This window comes from Gastrolobium bilobum, unplaced genomic scaffold (genome assembly GCF_033153095.1).
Source record: "Gastrolobium bilobum isolate Gb01-03AN ecotype WA unplaced genomic scaffold, APGP_CSIRO_Gbil_v1 utg8160, whole genome shotgun sequence".
Classification (NCBI taxonomy): domain Eukaryota; kingdom Viridiplantae; phylum Streptophyta; class Magnoliopsida; order Fabales; family Fabaceae; genus Gastrolobium; species Gastrolobium bilobum.
The window spans coordinates 57,551-84,590 of record NW_026895883.1 but is presented as its reverse complement, the minus strand read 5'-3'; the positions used below and the strand labels follow the sequence as shown (position 1 = coordinate 84,590).

Genomic DNA, 27,040 nt, shown 5'->3' with positions numbered 1-27,040 from the left:
ACAATTTTTTTAAGGGCTGAACTAATAATGAGTTCCCTAATTCATTAGTTAAACGGCCAGCATAGCCCAAACCACTCGAGGCTGGCCCGTATACCATTACCCAATAGCCAATACCTAGTCCACTTTTCCGTGACCTTGTCGTTGAATAAACGTGGAACACCAAAACCCTACATACCCATAGTCTCTCTGAGTGAGATATAGGAGCAATGTCTACGCTTGAGATCGAAGCTCGAGAGTAAGTTTCGTTTTCTAAACCTGTGATCCACCATATTTGTATTTAGGAGTAAGTTTAATGTTTCATTTTCGATTTGTTGCATAACAGAGTACAATTGTTTGCTGCTTGTTGGAAACAAAAGTTTGCAGTGTCATCAAAATATACTTTCTTCGTTTATTAATTTTCCTCAATCTTTCATAACGTAAAATCTCATGTTTCAATTTAGTTAGGTGTTTGGCATGTGTAGTTGTAACTCAATTTATGCTTCTGTCGAACGATAGATTCCTTTTTGTGTATTATCTTTTATTGTTAATTTTTTTTGTTTTTCCCTTTGCAGTGTCATCAAAATTGTGCTTCAGTTTTGCAAAGAAAATTCCTTGCATCAGACTTTTCAGACGCTACAGAATGAGTGCCAGGTTTCCCTGAATACTATGGATAGCGTTGAAACCTTTGTTGCTGATATTATTAGTGGAAGATGGGATGCAATATTGCCTCAATTTTCTCAACTCAAGCTTCCCCGGATAAATTGGAAGATTTATATGAGCAGGTATTCGTATATTCCCTCTATCACAAAGTTCAATGCTGTTTATGGACTTTTTAACTTGTGAACATCTTTTAAATCCTGTCATTTATATGAAATGTTTTAGTTGAGAAATATGGTTGGAGAAATTGTAGAGAAGGAAAAGGGTGCGGAATAAGGAAAAAGGAAGCTGAAGCGTTGAAATAGAGGTTATGGAGGGTTAAAGTAGTGATGCAATTCACCGAGGAATTGGAAAAAGAAGTGATTCACAATCACCGGTGCTGAATGTTTTGCTTAATCAATCTGCCTAACCTAACTATGTTGTTGGTCAGCATTAGCAAGTAGTAGCCCGTCAGATATTGGGTTTTTTACCATCATTTCTTGACATGTTTTATGTGTTCCAGTAGCTAGTTCACTAGCTTTTAGCCTCATAATCATTTGTTTTTCAATGTTAGTGAAGAGGTTTGGTCGTGTCCCTCAAAACTTTAGAATATCTTTATTTTGATTGGCTTTTTGAAAAAGGAACGGAATTTTTTGTGGAGATTTGTAATTTATTTATTTTTTTGTGATGTAAGTGAGTGGTTTAATAACTTTTACCTCATTTACTCGGGTAGAATTGTGTGACTTCCCCTGGTTGGCTAAATACAAATTCTTGTTAACCCATTTCCAGAAAAGCAGCTAGTTTCAGTCATTAATGCCATTGTCCTCATGAGGGGATAAAGTGTATTGAGTGGAGCAAATGCTGAAGATTTTTATTGGACATGGCCGGAGGGGGGGCTTTGGGATATTTATGAATTGTCTTTCAGCAGCAGCTGTTGCTATTTGTTTACTGCTGCACTCTATATCGCTTGATCTTCTTAACACCCTAATAATATTATTTGTTTCAGTAAATTTAGTGATATTTCAAATGGATTTAAATTTCATTGACATGGTTGCATATTTTATTAGAAATGATTGAATTTCGAGAACTGTATACTGCACGCACAATTTTAAGGAAAACACAGGTGATGGGTGTCATGAAACAAGAGCAACCTGAAAGATATTTGCGTCTTGAGCATGTCCTAGTTTGAACTTATTTTGACCCAAATGAGGTTAGAAGTACTTTGATAAGAACATGGTAATCAAATGTGACACTTCCTTAAATGTACTTTCTATTTAAGTTTTGTGAGGTATTTCCTATGCTTCTGTGATTGGTTGTCAGGTTTTGAAATTAAATGGTTACTTTGCTTTTTAGAGACTAATTCTGATGGGTATCCAGCCCCTCAACAATTATCACATAAGCTACAACCTTTCAAGTAGTTTTACAGCCACAGGAACAAGTCAAGTCAAACAGAGGTTGAGGGAATGGTTGAGGAAAATGTTAGTGGGGGGTAGTTATTGGCTGGGGTAGTGGGCAGTTGTGGAAAGAGATGGTAGTGTAGGAAGCTTTTATAGGAGTAGAATGTAAGTTAGGAATTTATGCATGTCTTTTTAATATTTTTCTCTAGGCTGCTTATGCAGAGGACTTGAAGAAATATCTTCAGGTTGGGAGCATCTTGCTCATTGTGTACTCTTGCTGTGTATTCTACTGTTTTTGGGAATCTAATCCTTCTTTTGACTGGGAGAAGTTCAAACATGCCTTGTTTGACAGGTATGGGGAGAATCATTTTGGGAATCCGTTCTCATAGCTTAAGGTCCTAACCCAAACTAGTTCAGTGGATGATTACATTGATGATTTTGAGATGTTGGCTGCCCAGGTACCTCCAATGCCTGAAGAGCAATACATTGGGCTATTTCTTGTAGGGTTGAGAGAAGATATTAGGCTGAAGGTACTCCAATGTGACCCTCCCCCCCCCCCCCAAAAAAAAAAAAAAGAACGGATATAGGATGATTGCAATCTCAAGGGTTGCAGAAAGGAAGTTGGGAGTCATTAACAGCTCCAAGTCACATGTTGGAGGAAGAGATCAAAGCTCTTTCGCAAGGTGACTACAATAACTCTAGCCAATGCAGGACGATCGAAGACTATGGAGTTAGGTACGGGTAAAGGCTTCACTAACAAGCCAACGATATCGCAACAGGTCACTAGTTGCTCTTCCAAAACTGAAAGCCAGCAAGTGGGCAATACCAGTAAGGGGGTCCGTAATTTAACTTACCAGGAGTTGATGGAAAGGAGAGCAAATGGGTTATTTTTTAAGTGTGGCCAGAAGTTTCCCCCGACTCATCAATGCCTGGATAAACAATTAAGACTATTGATAATGGGAGGATGGAGACTTATTAGGCTAGGCTGACTCATTGCTTGCTAAGGAAGAGGATGAAAAATTAGTGGGAGAGGAGTTGGTTTGCAATTGTCTTGACTATCATGGTCTAACTTCTACTAAGGTACTGCAATCCAAAACAATGAAGATCGAAGGGAAGTTGGAAGAGCATCCCATCCTTGTTCTCATTGACACAGGAGCAAGCCACAACTATGTCACCACTGAATTGGTGACAAACTTGAATTTACCATTGCTGGAAACCAGTAAATCCAGTGTCAACCTTGGAGATGGGAGTAACCAACCAACGGTTGGTCGCTATCACGTTATAAATCCGCAACTTGGAAATTATAGGCAGGAGATAGGAGCCTATGCAATGTATATAGGAGGAGTGGATCTCATTCTTGGCATGGGAATGGCTTGAAAGTTTAGGTGGAGTGTACTTAAATTGGAGGGACAAAGTGATGAGTTTCAGGATGGACAAACAGGTGGTGGTCTTGAAGGGTTATCAACATCAAGATCAGTCTCAAGAATTTCTCTTACAGCAAGTGCTACATCACACAGAGTCTTTAGAGGAACAGCAAAAGGGAGAAAAGCTACCACATGAAGCGCAACAAGGGATTGACACATTGGACCAGGAACAACAAGTAGAGTTGGAGGCACTCCTTGCACAGTTCGAACCATACTTGTGAATATTCCCGCTTTAGCGTGCTATAGCGGAGTTGCGTTGCGGTGCAAATTGGTGGGATTCTTGGGATTTAACAAAGCACACATGTGGGTGAAATTCAAAATAAACTGAATTATCACGTGCAAATTGACTAACAAAATAAACTGAATTATCACGTGCAAATTGACTAACACTCATTAGATTCTTCATAATAAATGGAACTAACAAAAGGTTTTAAGGTGCAAACGTTTACTTGAGTCATAAGGTGATGAAAAATTAGATGAACCAACAGCTTTAATCGCCAGACCTTGTCCATTACCAATCAGAAATTGTCTGAACCACTTAATTGCTTTGCATCAGATTTGCTGGACTAGCTGTGACATGATGAGAGGCAACTGAATTTGGAAACCATTCAATTGCTGGAGCAGCTGTGGGTGTAGGCAGCAACGCTGGTTGAGTTGCAATCATAGCTTGTGGTGCTGCTGTAGCAGGTTTGACATACTGATAAGACCTTGGCTGATTCTGTGATTGCTGTGTCTACACAAAATACTGATTATTAGCTGAGACTTCAGGTGGAGGAAGGTTTCGGTCAAAGTCCTCATCAAAACGGTGCCAACATGTCATAATGTCATGACCATACTTGAATGTTGTGTGTGGAAAATTAAGGAGAGGAAATTTGAATGTTGTGAGTAGCCTTTGCAGTCTTTTGGTGCATATTATGGTTGGAGCAGAATGCTTGTATGTTTAAAGGTGCTTCCTTGGCCCCAAAGTTGATTCAAGATAGTTACTTTTTTGGCTTCTCCTTGTTGTCATGTTGATAGATGCATCAATGGAGCTGCTATCTTTGATATGCAGATTGGGCAGCCTTTTTGCCTCCTTAGTTTTCCATTATTTTAGGGTGTGTTTGGATTGATGGCTTTGGAAGGAAAGGAATGGGGTAATTTGCATTTTAAATTTAGAGATTTATTAACTGAGGTAAAAAATGATTAAGGGGTGATTATTCTTGGAAAAATTAGTACTATAGAATGAGCTACGATGCTTTATTTCTAGCCATGGATTAGGGATTGATTTTTATTGAACCTCTTGTTTTTGTTTCTTTATCCTAGTGTTTATAACTTGCATCCAATGTGACAGGCTTATCATGACTCAACAAAAGAGAAGCGTCGTGTGCTAATAGCCCAAGGTTTTTGTCTTTCACTTTTATAGCAATTACTATGTCTAATTGTGAATTGTGATATTAATTTTGTGATTGTTATTAATATCTGTTTCTTGATTTGAAGTGATAAATTTTTGTCTTTCATTGGGTAGCTATAAGTTTGTTATTGGAGTTCTCATTTTCGGGTTTTTATTTTAATATTCTTGATTGAAAATGTTTGAGTTAAGAACTTGCTTTTTACTAGTGAAGTTACAGCTTGATAATGATTTTTTCCGTCTTCCTTTTAACTGTCTCAATATAACTAGTTGTTGAAATTACAAAAATAAACACGATAGTGGTATAGTGGATTTTGGAGTGGCCACAATACCAGAAATACTATGGGTACTAAACCATGATAAGTTAATGAATTGAAATCAATTGTAACAATATCGACAAGTGGGAGATGATTCTTGCATAGCCCGTTTGACATACTGCACACCTGACTTTGAAATGTCTTAGAAAAGGTTCCTGAAGAACTTATGACTTTTGAGGACAGTGTCTTTGTTACAAGTCTTTGAAATTGCTTTTGACAGCATGTTGTCTGGCATTAATGTGGATTATTAGGTTGCTTATAGCTCAACTGTTATGATTGTCCCTTGTCTCATTTTTGGTGTTTTATTTCTAGGCTATCCTTGTTTGTTCTCTTTTGATTTGAAACTAGATTAGGTGACTTTGTCTTTTTAGGAGGATGTGTCTTTTCTTTCAGCTTGTTTTTGTACACATTTGTTGGGATGGTGAAAGAAAAATATAATTGAGAAAATAATGGAACCCAAAAAATTATAGCACTGTATTTACTAAATCAAGAGATTACAAATACTAATCCAAGATAAAATGCAGAAAATAAACCTAAAAGACCTCACTCTCCAAAACCAACACATCTAGGCTCCAAAGAGATCCCAAGGGATCTTTCCCCAAATCCCACTCAATACATGCTTCCCACTGTCAACACCTCCCTTCCTTTTATCCTACTCACAGAATATTCTAGAATAACTAACTAACTAACTAACCCACTCACTTTTAGGCCCATAAATACTCCCCCTTCAAAACTCACCATGTCCTCAAGGTGAAAGAAGAGACTAGAGTCCACCTGGATCCCATTGCTTAAAGCATATAGACCAAGTTACACACATGTGTATTATGTTTAGTTGATCCACTGATTCTGGTCCATGTGGCTTGTTTTTTCCTAGGCTCATGACTATTTTCAACACATTCAGATTTAATCACTTTAAATTTTGGGACTTGGTCCAACAAGCTTGCTGAAGTTATTTTTATAGGATGGACAAAGCCCCTTTTTTTCCTTCTAATTCATTCGTTTGGGCTTGGCCCATTAGGTCAAAAAATTGACCCAATTTCTGAAATACCATCTCTGCCCTTCTTATCTCTTCTTCTGTTTGACATCTTTTTCACACTGCAGGTATGCCTTTCTTTCTTTTCCTTGTATTTTTTCGGCTTCTTCCTCTTCGTCTTCTTCCTATCCTCCTACTTCTTCTTCTGTTTCTTTGGGTTGTCCCTGGTCAAGCATGCCTGGTCTGCAACACGTCTTTGTCAGTGATCTTCTCCAGTGAACAGCAAAGCCGATGGCCTGAGCTCCTTGTGCCGCCTCCCCTGCCACCGTTTGTGGTCGTTGCCACTGTTCGCGCGTAGTCTCCCTGTCAGTTCTAGATCTGTTGTCGTCTCCCTATTCCAGATCTGACTTCTTCATCTTCTATTTCTTCTGTTTTTTCCTTCTATTGCTTCAGCCTTTTCTTCATCTTCAACTGTTTTTGCTTCTGCTGCGTCTTCCTTTTCTGCATCTTCCTTCTCTGGTTCTTCAGTTTTGTTTTCTTTTTCTTTTGCTTTCTTTGGTTGTTCTTCATCTTCTTTTTCTTTTTCCTTTGATTTTTCCTTGTCCTTTTTTTTCTTTTTTGATTTCTTCTATGCTTCTTTTTTCTTCTTCTCTGTTTTTTTTTTTTTTTAATTTTCGATTTTTGCCTTTTCTCCTTTTTCTCTTGTTGTTCTACATTTTTATTATTAATTTTTTCCCTCCTTTTTACAACATCATTTCCATCACCATCAATTGTTGTATCTGATTTTGGAGGTGTTATTCCTTCCTTATCTCCTTGAGTGGAATTCTGTTTTTCTTTCTCTACTAGTTTTGGATGCTCCGATTCTTCCTCTTTGTCTACCAAACAAATCTCAGGTAGATATTTACTTATAAATGCTTTAGTAAAATCCCACAAATTTACATTAGGATTCTGACGATTCCAATCAAGAGTGCACATCCTCGAAGCCCACTCAAATTTGCATTAGGATTCTGACGATTCCAATCAATTATTGATGAGTCATCACCTGTCTACTTCATTCACACAGATTTGGCTTCATCACAGACGCCTGGGGCACCCATCATTTGGCTTATTGAAGTCAATGTTTCCTTCTTTGTTTAAGGATCAGTCAATTGACTGCTTCCATTGTGATGTTTGTGAGCTTGCGAAACACCACCGTATGCCCTTTCCTTCAAGTTCAATAAAGAGTATTGAGCCTTTTACTCTTTTCCATTCTGATGTTTAGGGCCCTTCTAAAGTACATAATATTCCAGGTGCTAGGTGGTTTGTTTCTTTTATTGATGATTGCACTCGGGTGACATGGATATTCTTGATGAAAGACAAGTCAAAAGTACCAGAATTATTTATTCGATTTTATCAAATGATCGAGACACAGTTTGGTAAAAGTATTAAGTGATTAAGATCTGACAATGGTACGGAGTACGTCAACCAGCGGCTATCACAATTCGTTTTAGATAAGGGTATGATTCATGAGCTCACATGCGTGGATACTGACGTTATTCGGCAAGTGTACCGATCGCGCAAGTAATATAGTAATACGAAAAGGTCGAAACCACAAGGAGTGTATCTAATATCAGAAAAAAAATCTATCCTTTTAAAATGAAAAGATTCAAGACGTTTTGACACGAATGTCAGGATTTGTGTAGAAATTGAATTGCAATTTAAAAAGTATTTTTGATTTTCTATTAATTGGAATTAACACAGGAAAAAGGTTTAGAGAGTATGAGATAAAACGCTGTAGTCAGAGAACACTCACCGATGATTCCCGCCTTTTACTTCGGATTGATTTCAAATACCAATATATATAAATATAATCAGACAATTTATCAGATAAAATATCAATAGTTAACCCTCAATTCCTTGATGAATTAACCCTTTAATCCCATATGGAGCCCTAATTCCTTGAGGTGCTCTATATAAAATTAAGCATAGAGATCGATAAATTAAACGTCTGCAATACAAAATGCGTCTATCCCTAGAACGCATTCATACCATCGTTCTACCCCCTTTCTAGATTAAAAGCCGCTACCCCCTTTCTAGATTAAAAGCCGCAGATTCCTCTTGTTGGCCCTAATCCCCAAATTACCATTAACTACTAGATTGATCAATTCTAATAAAAATGATATCAATTCGATCAGAGTAGAAACGAAATATAAAAGATATATATAAAAGTATAAAAACTCAATCCATCGTATCAGGGGTTCACAAGGGCTTGTGACCCTAACCACAACAAAAGAGTTTAGCTAGCCATAGACATGGTAGCTATACAAGAATCCAACATAAAACAGAAATTAGATCCAAAAAAAGATGAAGAAGAATGAATTCTCTCTGAAATACTCTCCAAAACCTAGCCTCCACCCATGTGTGTCTGCCAAACACCAAAGGAGCATAACATTTATCTCATTTCTTCCACTTTTCCAAAAATACCCTCATAAATTCGCAACTTTCGTACTTCCCGCGCTCCATCGCGCGGGATCCTGCGCTGTATCGCGTGGGCACTCTAGTCAATGTATGATAGCCTGATCTGGAAATTCTGGGTTGGCCACGCGATATAGCGTGGCTTCTCTGGAAAATGGCCCATGACACGATCAATTTTCCTCTTTTTTGGATTTTTTGTATTTTCTTGCTAAAACCTATATAAAAATAAATAAAAAGTGAGAAATAAAACTGAGATAATAAAAATCAAAATATAAAATAACTATGTGTAAAAACATAATCATCAATTAATTTGCCCACACAAGATGGGATAAACCCACACCAAGTAATGACCTTAATGGCCCAAACACATGGCTCTTGAAGTTATATAATATTAGACTAAGCCCAACCTAGGGTGAGCCCAACCAAAGAGACTCCTTTGGGCCGAAACCAATAGGTAAAAATAAATAAATAAAAAAAAATAAGTCTTGGCCCATTTACTAACTTGAATGGAAATCTAACCCTAAAAGGCCAAGTGGGCCGAACCCACTTCCTAGTGTGGCCTTGGCCCAGATGCAAGAAATCTAACCTCTTTAAGAAGCCTAAAAACCGCGGACCCCTTTATGTGAGCAACAAGGCCCAAGTTCATGAACTTATGATGGGTGATGATGTGGCATGAGATGAAAGGATGCCACTATATGCAACCAATGAGGAAAAAGAAATAAATGAACAATTGGCCTTCCCAAGTACAAGCTACGGCCATAATGGAGGCAAGAAAAACATGTAGTGTCTTTTCTTCTTCCTAGGTGAACACATTAAGGATCATAAACTTCTCCATCTCCCTAGGCGCAATAATTAGCATGAAATGGGAAGACTTGTTCTTACACACCTTATGATGAGTGTGATACACTCAAGGTGACCCCAACCCCATGCATTGGGAAGCCACAAAGACACATTCTTCTAGGACTTCAACAATGAAAAGTTAAAAGGCAAAAGCTTTACACATTAACCAACCTTTCCCAAGTAATGATTAAAGTGTCTAACCTTGGTACACGCAAAGAACTCTCTTCCCCATGCGCCTCACTCCCCAAAATAATGATGACTCTACCTAACCAAGGCATGACATGCAAGAACTCTCTTCCCCATGCGCCTCACTCCCCAAAATAATGATGAATCTCCCTGACCAAGGCATGACATGCAAGAACTCTCCTCCCTATACGCATCACTTCCAAGTGATTAATGATGAGTTGGTTTCTAGGTAAGAAATGCAAGAGTCCCTCCCATGCGTATGACACTTGAACAAGGTGGGAGATTTGCTAACCCACACACACAACCTAGACCTAACCCTTCCCCTTCCTAGGTGTGATGATTAGAGGACTTAGATAAAATAAAAGACCCAAGCCAACTGTACGCACTCCCTCACACTCTCACGATTAGCAAGGAACAAAAGGAAAACAAAGACACTCTCTCTTTCCCTCTCAAAAGCTTCGGCCTTCTTCCCAAGGAACAAGCACCCACAAGAAAAACCAACCTCTCTTCCTCCCATCTAAGGCTTCGGCCATTCACATGTTAAGGGTAAGGGAACATCAAAAATAGCTTCTAGCCTCCTTCATCGTCTAACTCGTGGAAGTGGACACTTAGAAGAACTCGTGAAACTTAGAAGCAGGAGTGACATATCGGTGGAAGAATCACCATCAAACATCATCCTTGAGGTAAGGTCCCTTAGACTCCATGTTTAAGTTATGATCTCCCTCTTAAATATTTTCGTGTTATAAAGGCTAAAGGAATACAAACCTTCTTCCCTCATTCAATTCTTAAGGACTAAAAGAAAGGAAAACCTTGTGGGATTTACATGTTAACCGAAATGTTAGAATGCTATGCATAAACTATGTTGTTAAAATCATTTTCTAAGACCTACATCCTAAAGGGGCCGAACCTATATGTGAGTTATAAACCAAATGAGTTTTTAGAATCATCTCTTAAGTCCCATTATGTTATTAGGCCGAACCAAAGGTGCAAGGGAAGACTAGAGCCGAGCTCGAACTCTTGGAGAACAAAAAGACAAGACCACTGCGTAAGTGATTTATGGTTGTTGAAGCGGCTACCCTATGGTTGCCACCCCTTTATGTTAAAGTGAGGTTTGACTGCAATATGTTATATGATGCATTACATGATATGTTTGGTTGTTTGGAACTAATGTTTATTCATGCAAGTTTTGTAAGATGGCCTGTGCACTAATACCACAGAGGCAACCTGACGAGGACCTTGGGTATTCGTCCATAAGACCATGGAGAGTAATTGCCATGGCAGGATTGGTATGATGATATGAAAACATGATTATTTTCCAAACTATGCTTCAAATGTTTTGCCATTCTATTATTGTATATGTTATTATATGACAATTGCAGGAGTAAGCATCATGGTTTGGAGGTTGCTCCAACTGTGAGTCCTTACTGAGACCCCCAATCTCACCCCTCTTTGGGGAAACCCACTTTCAGGAAAAAAATGACTAAATGGGTAAGGCAGGGAAAGAGGTTGGTGCGGATTGAAGAGGAACCTGCGCAGCCACGTGCAGTTAATGATGACTCCAAACTATTGGAGAAATTTATGAACTTACTATCTGAAGGAAAGCTTTTGGAGGCAGACTATATTATATCTGCTCTAGCTGGGCCCTTGTGGATTGAAGATGCACCTTTCTAAGGGTGTACTTAAATTCTAATTTGGATGACTGTAATAGACTATGCCACTTAGACTATCCACATAAGACACTTAAGTAACTACCTACTTAGTAGTAGTCAAAACTAAAATTATGATCATGTAAGTGAGCCCCTAAATATTTAGGGGCTCACTTACATGATCATAATTTTAGTTTTGACTACTACTAAGTAACCTTCAATCCACAAGGGCCCAGCTAGAGCAGATATAATATAGTCTGCCTCCAAAAACTTTCCTTCAGATAGTAAGTTCATAAATTTCTCCAATAGTTTGGAGTCATCATTAACTGCACGTGGCTGCGCAGGTTCGTCTTCAATCCGCACCAACCTCTGTCCCTGCCTTACCCAATTAGTCATTTTTTTCCTGAAAGTGGGTTTCCCCAAAGAGGGGTGAGATTGGGGGTCTCAGTAAGGACTCACAATTGGAGCAACCTCCAAACCATGATGCTTACTCCTGCAATTGTCATATAATAACATATACAATAATAGAATGGCAAAACATTTGAAGCATAGTTTGGAAAATAATCATGTTTTCATATCATCATACCAATCCTGCCATGGCAATTACTCTCCATGGTCTTATGGACGAATACCCAGGGTCCTCGTCAGGTTGTCTCTGTGGTATTAGTGCACAGGCCATCTTACAAAACTTGCATGAATAAACATTAGTTTCAAACAACCAAACATATCATGTAATGCATCATATAACATATTGCAGTCAAACCTCACTTTAACATAAAGGGGTGGCAACCATAGGGTAGCCGCTTCAACAACCATAAATCACTTACGCAGTGGTCTTGTCTTTTTGTTCTCCAAGAGTTCGAGCTCGGCTCTAGTCTTCCCTTGCACCTTTGGTTCGGCCTAATAACATAATGAGACTTAAGAGATGATTCTAAAAACTCACTTGGTTTATAACTCAGATATAGGTTCGGCCCCTTTAGGATGTAGGTCTTAGAAAATGATTTTAACAACATAGTTTATGCATAGCATTCTAACATTTCGGTTAACATGTAAATCCCACAAGGTTTTCCTTTCTTTTAGTCCTTAAGAATTGAACGAGGGAAGAAGGTTTGTATTCCTTTAGCCTTTATAACACGAAAATATTTAAGAGGGAGATCTTAACTTAAACATGGAGTCTAAGGGACCTTACCTCAAGGATGATGTTTGATGGTGATTCTTCCACCGATATGTCACTCCTGCTTCTAAGTTTCACGAGTTCTTCTAAGTGTCCACTTCCACGAGTTAGACGATGAAGGAGGCTAGAAGCTATTTTTGATGTTCCCTTACCCTTAACATGTGAATGGCCGAAGCCTTAGATGGGAGGAAGAGAGGTTGGCGCTGTTGTGGCTCCACTCTGCGCCAAATCTCTACCAATTTTGTGAAACACACTGCACCTTCCGCAAACCAGCGCGGGTTGGCGCTGTTGTGGCGCCAACCTTCTGGCTTTTGTACCACGGCCCTGTGACATTCGCACCCGGCGCGGGTTTGCGCCGTTGTGGCGCCAGTCCGCGCCAACTTGCTGGAGATTGTATTGAGGATCACCCGTGTGGAGTTGCATCAACTAGCTTTTTTTACAATTTTGTAGTTTTCACTTCTTCTACCTATATAAACACAACCAATAGGTGAGAAATATCATTGATATGAAAAGAATCAATATAGTAAGCAAATATGTATATAAATTGCTCTTTTATGACTCAATTCTTATCAATTTCAGCTTGAAAAACTGCACTTTCCAGAGGCACATCAGCTCTCTACCAATCTTATCTCCACTTATAAGCTTACAACTGACATGAATTGTGCTGTCACTTTTTTTCCTACCCATTGTGTTATTTAGGATATCGCCACGGGGAGAACGGTTGGAGTTGCTAAGGAGCAAGGCGGGTTGTACTATCTCATTCCAGAGCATGCTATAAGGGATACCAGGAATCAATTATTGATGAGTCATTACCCGTCTACTTCATTCTCACAGATTTGGCTTCATCACAAACGCCTGGGGCACCCGTCATTTGGCTTATTGAAGTCAATGTTTCCTTCTTTGTTTAAGGATCAGGCAATTGACTCCTTCCATTGTGATGTTTGTGAGCTTGCGAAACACCACCGCGTGCTCTTTCCTTCAAGTTCAATAAAGAGCATTGAGCCTTTTACTCTTATCCATTCAGATGTTTGGGGCCCTTTTAAAGTACATAATATTTCACGTGCTAGGTGGTTTGTTTCTTTTATTAATAATTGCACTCGGGTGACATGGATATTCTTGATGAAAGACAAGTCAGAAGTACCAGAATTGTTTATTCGATTTTATCAAATGATTGAGACACAGTTTGGTAAAAGTATTAAGAGATTAAGATCTGACAATGGTACGAAGTATGTCAACCAGCGTCTGTGACAATCCCTTTCAGATAAGGGTATGATTCATGAGCTCATATGCGTGGATACCCCCCTCAACATAATGGGGTTGCTGAAAAAGGGTATGATTCATGAGCTCATATGCGTGGATACCCCCCTCAACAGAATGGGGTTGCTGAAAGAAAAAATCGACATTTGCTTGAAGTCACCAGAGCATTATTGTTTCAGACATCTGTACCTAACTCTTACTGGGGAGAAGCCTTATTAATTGCAGCCTATTTGATCAACTGCTTGCTGTAAGAAAAGGGAAAAGGTCTTGTACCCAACACCCTATTTCTCATTTTGTCTCCTCTAAGAATCTTTCTATGCAGCATAGAAGTTTTATTACAACACTTGACTCCATTTCAATCCCGAAATCAGTACATGAAGCATTAAAGGGTGATAATTGGGTTCAAGCCATGCATGAGGAGATGAATGCATTGGAGAAGAATAATACATGGGAAGTTGTTGACAGGCCAAATGAGAAAAAGACAGTAGGGTGCAGATGGGTGTATACTCCGAAGTATAATTCTGATGGGACTCTTGAGAGGTATAAAGCTCGATTGGTAGCCAAGGGATACACACAGACCTATGACATTGGTTACGAAGAAACATTTGCTCCAATGGCCAAAATGAACACGGTAAGAGTTCTATTGTCCCTCGCTGCTCATTTTAGCTGGGATTTGAACCAATTTGATGTGAAAAATGCCTTTCTCAATGGTGAATTAGAAGAGTAAGTTTACATGGAGATTCCATCAAGATTTAACTCTACAAATGGAGATAATAAAGTTTGCAGGTTAAAGAAGGCGTTGTATGGTTTGAAGCAATCCCCGCGTGCTTGGTTTGGAAGATTTACCAAAGTCATGCTTTCATTGGGATACAAGTAAAGCCAAGGGGATCATACACTTTTCTTTAAACATTCTCAAGAAGGTAAGACCACTATCCTTCTAGTTTATGTTGATGACATTATTATAACAAGGGATGATATAGGTGAGAAATGTGCTCTGAAAAAAAGACTGACTGCTGAATTTGAAGTTAAAGATCTTGGAAAACAAAGATATTTTCTTGGGATAGAAGTTGCTCATTCGAAGTAAGGGATATTCATTTGTCAAAGGAAGTATGTTCTTGACCTCCTTAAAGAAGCAGGAAAACTTGGGTGTAAACCTTCCAGTACTCCGATTAAGCAGAATCACAGACTAGGAAGTGAAAATGAGAGCTCTCCAGTTGACAAAGGACAATATCAACGAATAGTGGGCAGATTGATATATCTAGCTCATACTAGACCTGATCTAGCTTATGCAGTTAGTGTTGTTAGTCAATTTATGCATGATCCAAGGGAGAAACACTTGCAAGTTGTGGACAGGATTCTCCAATATTTGAAAGGCACACCAGGTAGAGGACTATTGTTCCAGAGAGGAGGAAACTTATCCTTAGAAGTTTATACAGACGCGGATTATGCTGGATCTGTGACTGACCGACGGTCTACTTCGGGCTATTTTATGTTTCTTTGCTAGATCAAGTGTAGAAGCAGAATTTCGAGCTATGGCTCAAGGTATTTGTGAGTTGTTATGGCTGATGATCTGAAGGTGAGATATGAAGGATCTATGAAGTTACTTTGTGATAACAAGTCAGCTATTTGTATAGCCCACAATCCAGTTCAACACGATCAAACCAAACATACTGAGATTGATCGCCACTTCATTAAAGAGAAATTAGACAGTGGACTGATCACTACTCCATATATTCCTTCTGGTCGTCAATTGGTTGATTTCTTAACCAAGGGTCTTCCTAATGATAGATTTCAGGAACTTACTACCAAGCTGTGAGTGATAAATATCCATTCCTCAGCTTGAGGGGGAGTATTGTAAATAATAGAATTATTTTATTATTATTTTGTAATAGAATACTCTATCATTGTATTTGGGCTTAGCCCATTAGGTTTTTTAGTCTCTTTAAATAGAGAACTCTTGTACAAATATGATACAATTCAATCATATACAAAATCTTCTTTTCTAGTCTACACCTTCAGCTTCAGGGGGAGAACAATATAGAAGCTTCATCCATTTTCTCCGAGTCTAAGTCTCGCTTTCTGTCACCTACATCTTCTACTTTAGGAGTTACCTTACATGACAATGAGAAGGAAGACTTGATTGCTGAGGCTGAAAATTCATCTGATTCTTCATGTGACATGCCTCTTATTGATAGATAGAAAGTACGCAAAATTGGGACACCAGAACTGTTGTACCAAAGGAAGAAACAACCCACACTGCTCCACCAGCAACTGCAATCGCCTAAACCGCTGGTAAGTACTGAACACACTACTTCTTTTATTCCTGAGCCTGATATTAATTCTGATGACTTACCCATTGCTGTAAGGAAAGGGAAAAGGTTTTGTACCCAATACCTTATTTCTCATTTTGTCTTCTCTAAGAATCTCTCTAAGCAACATAGAAGCTTTATTACAGCACTAGACTCCATTTCAATCCCGAAATCAGTACATGAAACATTAAAGAATGATAATTGGGTTCTAGCCATGCGTGAGGAGATGAATGCATTGTAGAAGAATAATACATGGGAAGTTGTTGGCAGGCCAAATGGAAAAAGGACGGTAGGGTGCAGATGGGTGTATACTCTGAAGTATAATTCTGATTGGACTATTGAGAGGTATAAAGCTCGATTGGTAGCCAAGAGATACACATAGACCTATGGCATTGATTACGAAGAAACACTTGCTCCAATGGCCAAAATGAACACTGTAAGAGTTCTATTGTCCTTTGCTGCTCATTTTAGCTGGGATTTGAATCAATTTGATGTGAAAAATGCTTTCCTCAATGGTGAATTAGAAGAGAAGATTTACACGGAGATTCCACCAAGATTTAACTCTACAAATGGAGATAATAAAGTTTGCATGTTAAAGAAGGCGTTGTATGGCTTGAAGCAATCCCCGCGTGCTTGGTTTGGAAGATTTACCAAAATTATGCTTTCATTGGGATACAAGCAAAGTTAAAGGGATCATACACTTTTCTTTAAACATTCTCAGTGTAAGACCATTATCCTTCTAGTTTATGTTGATGACATTATTATAACAGGGGATGATATAGGCGAGAAATGTGCTCTGAAAAAAAAATTGACGGCTAAATTTGAAGTTAAAGATCTTGGAAAACTGAGATATTTTCTTGGGATAGAAGTTGCTCATTCAAAGCAAGGGATATTTATTTGTCAAAGGAAATATGTTCTTGACCTCCTTAAAGAAGCAGGGGTGTAAACCTTCCAGTACTCCGATTGAGCCGAATCACAGACTAGAAAGTGAAAATGAGAGCTCTCCAGTTGATAAAAGACAATATCAACGAATAGTTGAAAGATTGATATATTGATATATCTAGCTCATATTAGACCTGATCTAGCTTATGCAGTTAGTGTTGTTAGTCAATTTATGCATGATCTGAGGGAGGAACACTTCGAGCTGTGGACAAAATTCTCCAATATCTGAAAGGCACATCAGGTAGAAAAATATTGTTCCAGAGAGGAGGAAACCTATCCTTAGAAGTTTATATAGACGCCGATTACGCTGGATCCATGACCGACCGACGGTCTACTTCGGGCTATTGTATGTTTCTCTGTGGAAATCTTATAACATGGAGAAGTAAAAAGCAAAATGTGGTTGCTAGGTCAAATGCAGAAGCAGAATTTCGAACTATGGCTCAAGGTATCTATGAGTTATTAGGCTGAAAATCATTCTTGATTATCTCAAGGTGTGATATGAAGGATCTATGAAATTATTTTGTGATAACAACTATCTGTATAGCTCACAATCCAGTTCAACACGATCGAACCAAACATATTGAGATTGATTTCCACTTTTCATTAAAGAGAAATTAGACAGTTTACTAATCACTACATATATTCCTTCTTGTCGTTAATTGGCTGATGTCTTAACTAAGGGTCTCCCTAATGATAGATTTCAAGAACTTATTACTAAGGTAGGAATGATAAATATCTATTCTTCAGCTTAAGGAGAAGTATTGTAAATATTAGAATTATTTGATTATTATTTTGTAATAGTTAGAATACTCTAGAAGTGTATTTGGGCTTAGCCCATTAGGTCTTTTAGTCTTTTTAAATAGAGAACTCTTGTACAGATATTACACAGTTCAATTATATAAAAATATTTCTTTCAATTAAAACTAAAAAAAGATCTCCAGTACCAGACAGATGTGAGTTAGTTTTTATATGAACTGTTTTACCTGCGTAGAATAAATGTCTTGTATGTGATGGTGAATGAATTTGGAAGTAGCTATTTGACTGATATGATATCATTCCGAGGTAAGATTTTGTTAGTCTCCATGTCTCTATAACCAGGCACTTTTACATTTATAGATGCATTTAGTGCTGTGGAAAAGATACTACATACTCTCAGATCACTGCTGCCAATTTTGGATCCATTTCAACTTTCACCTCAAAATGTAATCTTTTGCTGTGACATTAGTTATCTTTGTTCTTTATGAAAGAAAATTTCTTAGTGTACCATAAGTATAGTCATTTTTGCCTTTGACATTTTCTGATTTTATTAACTTGCAGGAAGTATTCGATGCTGTGCTTTGTGTAGACTTTAGCAGGGATTCGGAGATGCTTGCATCTGGGTCACAAGATGGAAAGATTAAAGTGAGTATTACATATCTGCATTTAAGGCTGCATGGCCAACCTTCATGCACATATAATACTGATCAACATCGCTCTGATGATATCACGGGGAAATAGAACTGCGCTGTGCTTCAGAAAAACATTCATTTGGTGAATTTATGATTGTAGTCTCTGTGAAGCGTGACAGAGTAGTTAATAGCAGTAAATCAAGCTGCTACAGCAGATATGCAGGGCAGAGCGGCCTCTGGCCTCTTTAAGTTCTATAACAGCCAGTCAACCTCAATTCTGAATAAGAATGAAATACCTGTTTTGTCCATTCTTTTTCTATTACCCACTCATTTGTTTAGGGAGATTTTTGTGATTTTAATTTACACCCCTTTTTTGGATCAAAAGGATTTTCGGGTTAGAATTCTTTTATACATAAAAAAACCCAGCAGCCCCACCCTCTGTACCTCAGGTGTTCGTATTCCGACTACCACCCAGCAGCCAAGCATTTTTCGGTCAAATCTGTCCGATTTTTGGCAGCCTCGGCCTCTCTTCTCAGGTCTTTGCTCTGTCCCTCTGTTTTGCTCAGCTTATCCATTCCCAGCTTCTTCCTCTTTTGCATAGCTCTGCCTTTTTTTTTTTGAATAAGTGATAACGTGCAATGTCTTTTTTTCCTCATTATGCCTCTTGACTTTTGTTATTGACTTTTTAATTATTCTTTAGATTGATGGTGATGTGTATCCAGACTATGACTTTGGATTATTAATGATGTATGTCTTTAATTTGGGTTATGTTTTATTTTTGAGTATTTACATGTATGTAGTATGAATTGTTTATCTTGTATCCATTATCTTTGGTGTGTTGGCTATTTCACTATAATGCTTTTTGGGTCTGCCGCCTGCACTGTATCTGGCATTGTCAACTATGACACATCAATGTATCATACATTCTTAGAGTGAACACTCCTGTGTGTTAGCTTTCTGTAATGTGCTGTAATATATAAGATGTTTGTTGAATTGATGCATTACTATAGTACTGCACCTCCTAGATTTATTTTCCTGCACCCTAGCAGTCAGCTTTGCTATTAGCCCACGTGACCTTTTTGTTACAACCACTGAACTGCTTTCTTACATATTTAATAGTGATCATAGCCAAGTAAAACTTGGCCATTGAAGATCTTTGTATTAAGCCAACCAATGTGTGCAAGCATTCTCATATCCAGAATCTCGTTTTTGCTTTCTTCCAAATGACTTAAGTTGTACACAAGTAATTTGTCTCATAAGACCAGGAATAATAGGACAAATTGTACTCACTAAATTGAGGCAATGAACTAGTTGGTTATTGGTTGAAAAAATGTGATCCAATAATTGTTGGCATCTGATTCAAATATTAGACTAGCAATGGCAACATCAAAACACTAATCGCAAAAATCTCTTGTCGCGGTTCTTGGTGGAGTTGGATGCTGGATTTCCTCCACGTTACACTCCCAGGGCCACCAGTTCCCGAAACATTGCGGTGATCCAGGCTTGGTTTTGACGAATAAGAAACTCAAATGACACAAAACTCCCATTCACAATTTGGTGACGCTCAAGATTGGCTGGGTAATGGTTTATTGATTTTTAAAGAAGGGCAAATTGGACAAATGAATCAAAATTTGTAATAGCATTAAGAATGGGTTTCAATGGACAAAACCATTTGGAGAAAGAAAAAAAAATCTATAAAGGAATAATGGAATTAATGTTTATCATGTTACACGAGATAAAATTATTTTTTACATATATATAAAAGTGTATAAGGCTTATATTTTTTCTTTTCTTTTCTCTCCATATGATCTTACATAGGTCCCATACATTGTTATGTGTGTAGGAGATAAAATTATCTCATAGGAAAAGAATAATATCAAGATTTTTTTTTTTTTTGTAAGTAAGGAGGGGGCAATATTGATTCTGAATGAAATTGTAACAGGTTTATCAAATTTTCGCAAGTTCTATACTGTTAAATTTTCCATTATTCTAGGATACTAACATTCACCTTGAGTGTTTATTCTATACATCAGATGTATTCACTATATATCTTTTTTTCAAAAGAATAATTTATTTTCATTTTAATTCATATAGAGAAGTAAGATTTAACTTGATGTTAAATCTTATAGAGAAAAGTAGTAACCATTGCTAAGTGGATTGTCCACAACCAAGTTGACATTCTACAGGTCGTAATGTCCCTGAACTCTAAACCCTTGACCCTAGACCCTAAAATCCTATACCCTAAACCCCTAACACTTATCCCATAACCCTTAAATCCTGTGATTGTATATGGTTTAAGAACAATTGTTTGAAAAAAAAACTATTTGTGTGATTAAGTTATTTTAATTTATATCTCACAATTTGTAAACTTCACCTAAACCTTAACCCCTAAATCTTAAATATGCATGAAGGATCCATGATCATGCGTGATAACAAATGATCATGCATCATTCATGCATAATCATACATCCTTCAACTGAATCATCCATGGCCTCGTTGCATGAAGAAGAAGAAGAAGTAGCAGCTTTATCTAAAGAGGAAGACGAAGAAGCTTCAATTGAAGTGGACGACGACGAAGAAGAAAATCATTAATCTACATCATCTTTGCAACCCGCTTCTAAAATTAAGGCAGTGTTAAACCTTATAGTCTTGTTTAGTTAGTGACATTATGCAAATTTTCTTCTTTTATTGAGTGGAGAGCCTTTTAGATTTCGGTGGTATTAAGTGCTAACGTAATATGGTTTAAGAACAATTGTCTCGAAAAAAACCATTTGTGTGATTAAGTTCTTTTAATCTATATCTCATAAATTTTATGTTTCACCTAAACCCCAAACCCCGAGACCTAAACCCTAAAACCCCAAACCCTAAAACCCTCAACCCTAACCCCTGAACCCTAACCCCTAAACCGTAAATCCCAAATCCTAAACCCCTAAACCCAGAACCCCAAACCCGAACCCTAAACCCCATACCCTGAACCCAAAACCCTAACCCTTAAACCCGAAACCCCTAACCCCTGAACCTTAACCCTGAACTCTAACCCCTAAACCCTAAATCCACTATTAAAAAACATGTATTAGGGATGAAAAAACACAGAAGATACACACTAAGAAAAATCTAGTAGATATCATAACAAAACCAATTAATGCTGACAAGTTCATATGGTGTCGATTATCCTATGGTTTTTCACAAACATAAACAACATGAAACTACCAAAAATAACATGGAAGATGTACGAAAGTGAAAAGTTGTAAAGCCACTTTTTCAGTGGCTTACTATTGAAATGTCAGCTACAAAATGTTTCACATTGTATTACTACAAGATTAGGGAAAGGTGCTATGAATTTGTGGAGAATTGAACTTCAAGGTGGAGCACCATATGCCTATAAATAGCATGTTTGCTAATTGTTTTCATCCATCCCAAAAGTTGAAGAGTGTTTTCATATTATCCAAATTAAAAAAAAAAAAAAACATCAAGTGTCTCTGACTGTTATTTTAAGTGATATATTCTCATAATATAAGAGAAAGTGATATTATTCTTTCCTTATATAGAGAGAAGTTATAATTTCTTTCACTTAGTGAAAATCATTTTTGATCTTGTCCGTAGTTTTTCCTAATTGGGTTTTTCATATAAATCTTGTGTATCACTTCAATGGGCATATTTGTCGATATTTTGACCGGTGAAATTAAGATAAAATTAATTACACCCTTGGTGTTTAGGAAAGTGAGTGATTATTTAATTAGTGCTGTTGCATAAAACGAAAATACTATCGTTGGATTTACATTTACCTAACTAATGAATGTGGTTAAAAGTGTCTTGAAATTCCGATTTGCCTTGCTCAATTACCAAACACAACACTGCTTAATGTCAAATGTTTAACAAAAAAGATAATGACACTTAAACTGACATAAGATAATGACACTTAATGTCAAATATTTAACAACCTAACCTTTGGAATCAGAGTGCGCGCTCGGTCATGGGTCACAAGTAGAGGATGACGAACAAGGAGAACCCGATTCATTTCATTCATGCAGCGCCCGTTTTCCTACTCTATTATTCTTATTCTTATTCCAAGTCAATTGCGCTAAATATCTATCTTGTATATATAAATAAATGGGTTATAGATTTTTTACGTAATTAATAATAATAATAATAATAATAATCCCTGGTAGAGTTCCAGTATTTAAAAATTTCTCCTACCATTTTTCATTTTCTAAAGTTATACTGTAGATAAAACTTTTATCTACCAAAAAAAAAAGTTATACTGTAGTAATTCGTAACTGTCATTGTTCCCCTAGAATAGGGAGATGTGGAGTAACATAAGCCTGTAATAGGAAATTACAACTAATAATAAGGTAAATGCCTCCTCAAATAGATGCATGTGGTTGGAACTTGTTGTTTACTCCTATATTTGGATTGTTTCAGTCGTCATACATACAGGCAAACAATACAGCATATAAGCTTATGTCTTTCTTGCTAGTCACAAAAGAAAACGGTTTAATTAACAGGAGAAATGACTACAGAGTAAAAATTGAATCAGAGGGAGGAAACTATGAGTGCTTCCGGGTATTTTGCATGTTATAATGTATCCGTGCTTAATCCTAGTCGAATCTGGCAAACTGATAACGTCCTAAAATCGGAGCTCCCCATTCTCGCCTTTCAAATCGCCTTCACCGCATTGTTGTCTCGAGTTTTGTTCTTTATTTTAAAACCCCTTCATCAACCTCGTCTTATTTCACAGATCTTTGTAAGTATATGAATGTATAAGTTCTTTTGTTTATAATAAATAATTACAAAAGTTTCTTATTTGTCATTCTTATAATTTGTGGATGAAGGTTGGTTTGCTGCTGACTCCACCATTAATAGGGAGATTCACATCTGTTTTTGAGTTCATATTTCCTGTAAATGGGGTCCTTAATGTCGAAGTACTCTCACACATTGGTCTCATCTTCTATGCATTCCTCAGTGGTTTGGAGATGAACTTAAATACCATTCTAAATGTAAAAAAGAAGGCTGCAAGCATCGCCCTTGCCGGAATCATCTTTCCCTTGGTTATGGCACCGGTCTTCTATGCTCTACATCGAAATTTTTTTGACAGTGGAGCTGAAAGCCTTGAACAAAGTACAAGTAATGCTTATTTAATTTGGACTTTAGTTCTCACTATTACAGGTTTTCCGGTCCTAGCTCACACCCTTTCTGAGCTCAAGCTCCTTTATACTGGTCTAGGCAAAGCGGCTTTCACAACTGCCATGATTAGCGACACCTATGGTTGGATTCTTTTCACATTATTGGTTCCATTTTCAATTAATGGTGAAAGAGCAATTTACTCAGTGCTAAGCACCATAATATTCATTGTTGTCTGCATCTTTGTGTTACGCCCTATCATTCTAAGGTATATTGATAGTAAGACAGAGAAGGATGAGTGGGATGATGACCAATTACTCTTTGTGGTGATGGGGCTTTTTGCTTGTTCATATGTTACAGATATTCTTGGCACACATGGCATTGTTGGAGCTTTTGTGTACGGATTAATTTTACCTCATGGGAAATTTGCCGACTTGGTGATGTCCATTTCAGATGATTTTATTGGCGGGTTTCTGGCACCGCTCTTCTTTATTGGCACTGGAATGAGACTTATGTTGCTCTCCATTTTCCACCAGGCACATTGGCCCTTGACAGTGTTGGTTGGACTCTTGTTATGTGTCCCAAAGATTTTAAGCACTTTATTTGCCACTTTCTTTTTTGGTATGCGCACTCGAGATGGTTTAGCCCTAGGATTGCTTTTGAATACCAAGGGCGCTATGGCACTGATAATGCTAAATATTGCTTGGGATAGATCGGTAATGATTTATTTGGAACGTAGTATTTACTCAAATTCTTTTTTTTTTTTTTTTTTTAATGATAAAAATTCTTTAATCATTAAAAGCTCTTGTGATGTGTTATCGCAGATTTTCTCTAAGCAAACGTATGCTGTTATTACCTCTGCTGTTCTGTTTATGACTGTGGTAGCGTCTCCCGTCATCAATGCCGTCTACAAGCCAAGAAAAAGATTTGAGCAGAACAAGTTAAAGGCTATACAGAAGCTAAGAGTAGATGCTGAGCTCCGAATTCTGGCATGCGTCCACAATACTCGCCAAGCCACTGGCATGATCAGTATCATTGAATCTTTTAATGCCACTAGACTCTCCCCAATACATGTTTTTGCCCTGTACCTTGTTGAACTTACAGGACGAGCTGCTGCACTTGTTGCTGCCCACATGGAGAAGCCTAGTAGCCAACCTGGAGATCAAAATCTCACAAGATCTCAGGCAGAGTTAGAAAGCATCAACAATGTCTTTGAAGCATTTGGAGAGATATATGATGCTGTCAGAGTTGAGACCTTAAATGTTGTGTCAGCCTTCGCAACCATTCATGAGGATATATACAACTCAGCTAATGAGAAACGCACAAGTTTAATTCTTCTTCCATTCCACAAACAATTAAGTTCAGAAGGTGCGCTTGAAACAACCAGTGTTGTATACAAAGATGTAAACCTAAATGTAATGCAAGATGCACCTTGTTCTGTCGGAATCTTTGTTGATCGTGATCTTGGATCATTATCCAAAATGAACTTCCGTATTCTTATGCTCTTTGTTGGGGGCCCTGACGATCGTGAAGCCTTAGCTGTTGCATGGAGAATGGCAGGGCATCCAGGAATCCGGCTATCAGTGGTTCGGATTCTTTTGTTTGATGAAGCGGCAGACGTAGACACTTCAATTCACGCTGAAGCACAAGGGATATTATCAGCTGTAATGGATAGTGAGAAGCAGAAAGAATTAGACGATGAGTATATAAATTCATTTAGACTTATGGCAGTGAATAATAATGATTCTATATCCTACTCAGAGATTGATGTCCATACCGGTGAAGATATTCCCGCGGTACTCAATGAGCTAGAAAAAATTGGCTGCGATTTATACATAGTTGGACAGGGAAATTGTAGGAACTCTCGGGTCTTCTCAAATTTATTGGAATGGTGTGATTGCTTGGAACTTGGAGTTATAGGAGATATTTTGGCCTCAAACAATTTTGGTTCGCGCTCATCCTTGCTAGTTGTGCAACAATATGGGTATGGAGGAATGGTTTTTGGAAAACAGCCCAACCACACGAGAACTAATAATGATGGCTTTGAATCACTTGTCGTTAAGATACGATAAGGGTTGGTAAGAAACTAACCTGGATACGAGAAAAAATGCTACTTGTTATTATAGTTGCATTCAATGCTACTCATGCCTCCACTTGGATCTGATAAAAACATTATACAAGAAACTGTCCTAGTTGTTCAGGCATGAAAGTCACGTACAATTACTTGCACTTTTTCTCTAGAGCATTTTTATTTTGTTTTTAGACGGATTATCTCCAATAAATTGTTATTTTTTTTCAAAATAAATTAATTCTCACTCTATCTTTATATTTGGGTATAACTTTCTAAAAAGACAAAAGTTAAAAAAAAAAAAAAAAACAGAAATGTTGCCTTTTTAAAAAAAAAACTCAAAAACTAATACAATCCCTCCAAAATCCAATTTACACATAAAAAGTGCTTTTTCATTTTCGCATTAAACTAATTTTTTTACTTAAAAAATATTTTTTTTGGGTAAACATTAAAAAACATTTTAAATATTACATTCAAACAAAAGATAATTTTGACTTATTAAAAATCATTCTACAAGGTAAAAAATAAAGAATCATATATATATATATATATATATATATATATATATATATATTAGTGTTTATTCTTTTTAAAGTACATAAAATTATATCATTTTAATTAAAATTACTAAGTTTTATAGTAAGAGAAAGAAAGATTAGGATAAGAGAAAGTGAGAAGTTTTTTAAAATTAAATATTAGATAATAAATAATAATTTTAAATAAAATAAAAGGTCCTTTAAAAGGATAATATTTTTATAATAACCCTTACATGTAATTGTGAATTTAATTATGAATTAATAATTTTAATCATAATATTGAAGAATAATTATAAGGAAAGTAGAAGAAAAAGAAATAAAGTCAACTTTGGTGAAAAATAAGTTAAAATGACAATTAAGGGACAAATTATGGATAGGCAAAATTACCCAAAAAGTGAAAGTAAAATTATAAATATTATCACAAAGATATTCTGGACTAATGTGTAAAGTTGAAATAAGAGATAAACGAGCGGGGTAGATAAATTTATACCCACTAAATTAGTTTGAACTCACATAAATAAACATAACACTCTCTTTCTCCCTCATTTCTTCTCCCCCGTCGACAGAATCTCTTCTCCATGACACAAGATCTTGAGATTTTTCAAAAACCATAACTCTCTCATTTTTCAACAAAATGCATCCGTTTCAAATTCAAAACCGCTTCAAATCTTCTCCTCTTTCTAATCCATAACTCATTTTCAGTTAGGGTTTATTGTGGAGAGAGATATCTTCATCCAAAGATTTCGTGGTTTGTGTGTTTAGGTTGTTTGAGAGGTTCCCACTCCATGGAAGCTTGAAAGGAGTTGCTCTCATCGTTTTAGGGTGTTGCACGGTAAGTTTCCAACTCTTAAACTCCACTTTCTTGAAAGTTTTGGATTTAGGTGATGATGAATAGTGACCATCCAAAAATTGGAATTTTAGGAGATTACTAGTGATTGGTTGTTATTATTTCATGTTGTAGAGTTGATCCCAACATTGTTTTGAGCGAATTCCATGGATTGGAATC

At 37.1% G+C, this 27,040-nt stretch overlaps 2 protein-coding genes across 5 annotated transcripts; both read left to right on the top strand.

Moving 5' to 3' along the window:
* The first annotated feature begins 149 nt into the window (after window positions 1–149).
* LOC133296594 (suppressor of mec-8 and unc-52 protein homolog 1-like) lies at window positions 150–19,386 on the top strand. 4 transcript variants are annotated; one of them, XM_061495614.1, is made up of 6 exons: window positions 150–235; window positions 552–761; window positions 3,993–4,382; window positions 4,767–4,815; window positions 18,038–18,123; window positions 18,239–19,386. In XM_061495614.1, exons 3-6 carry the CDS (start codon window positions 4,365–4,367, stop codon window positions 18,416–18,418), a joined length of 333 nt encoding a protein of 110 aa, XP_061351598.1. In that variant the 5' UTR covers window positions 150–235; window positions 552–761; window positions 3,993–4,364; the 3' UTR covers window positions 18,419–19,386. The 4 variants fall into 4 exon arrangements, 3 of the variants coding, with proteins under 3 accessions (XP_061351598.1, XP_061351597.1, XP_061351599.1); XM_061495613.1 differs by lacking the exon at window positions 3,993–4,382 and having other exon boundaries at window positions 18,239–19,385; XR_009749527.1 differs by lacking the exons at window positions 3,993–4,382; window positions 18,038–18,123 and having other exon boundaries at window positions 18,239–19,382.
* Window positions 19,387–22,858: 3,472 nt separating this feature from the next.
* Window positions 22,859–25,502, top strand: LOC133296593 (cation/H(+) antiporter 15-like). The gene is made up of 3 exons (XM_061495612.1): window positions 22,859–23,053; window positions 23,142–24,146; window positions 24,255–25,502. The coding sequence occupies exons 1-3, from the start codon at window positions 22,859–22,861 to the stop codon at window positions 25,500–25,502; spliced, it is 2,448 nt and encodes an 815-aa protein (XP_061351596.1).
* The last annotated feature ends 1,538 nt before the right edge of the window (window positions 25,503–27,040 follow it).

What these genes read in the sequence shown, in the direction of transcription:
- LOC133296594 (XM_061495613.1), top strand. Translation starts at nt 690, where the DNA reads ATGGGATGCAATATTGCCTCAATTTTCTCAACTCAAGCTTCCCCGGAT. An exon ending in TGGAAGATTTATATGAGCAG is followed by an intron (nt 762 to 4,766) that starts GTATTCGTATAT and finishes CCAATGTGACAG; the next exon opens with GCTTATCATGACTCAACAAA. An exon ending in TCGTGTGCTAATAGCCCAAG is followed by an intron (nt 4,816 to 18,037) that starts GTTTTTGTCTTT and finishes TTACATTTATAG; the next exon opens with ATGCATTTAGTGCTGTGGAA.
- LOC133296593 (XM_061495612.1), top strand. Translation starts at nt 22,859, where the DNA reads ATGAGTGCTTCCGGGTATTTTGCATGTTATAATGTATCCGTGCTTAAT. An exon ending in GTCTTATTTCACAGATCTTT is followed by an intron (nt 23,054 to 23,141) that starts GTAAGTATATGA and finishes TTGTGGATGAAG; the next exon opens with GTTGGTTTGCTGCTGACTCC. An exon ending in ATATTGCTTGGGATAGATCG is followed by an intron (nt 24,147 to 24,254) that starts GTAATGATTTAT and finishes GTGTTATCGCAG; the next exon opens with ATTTTCTCTAAGCAAACGTA.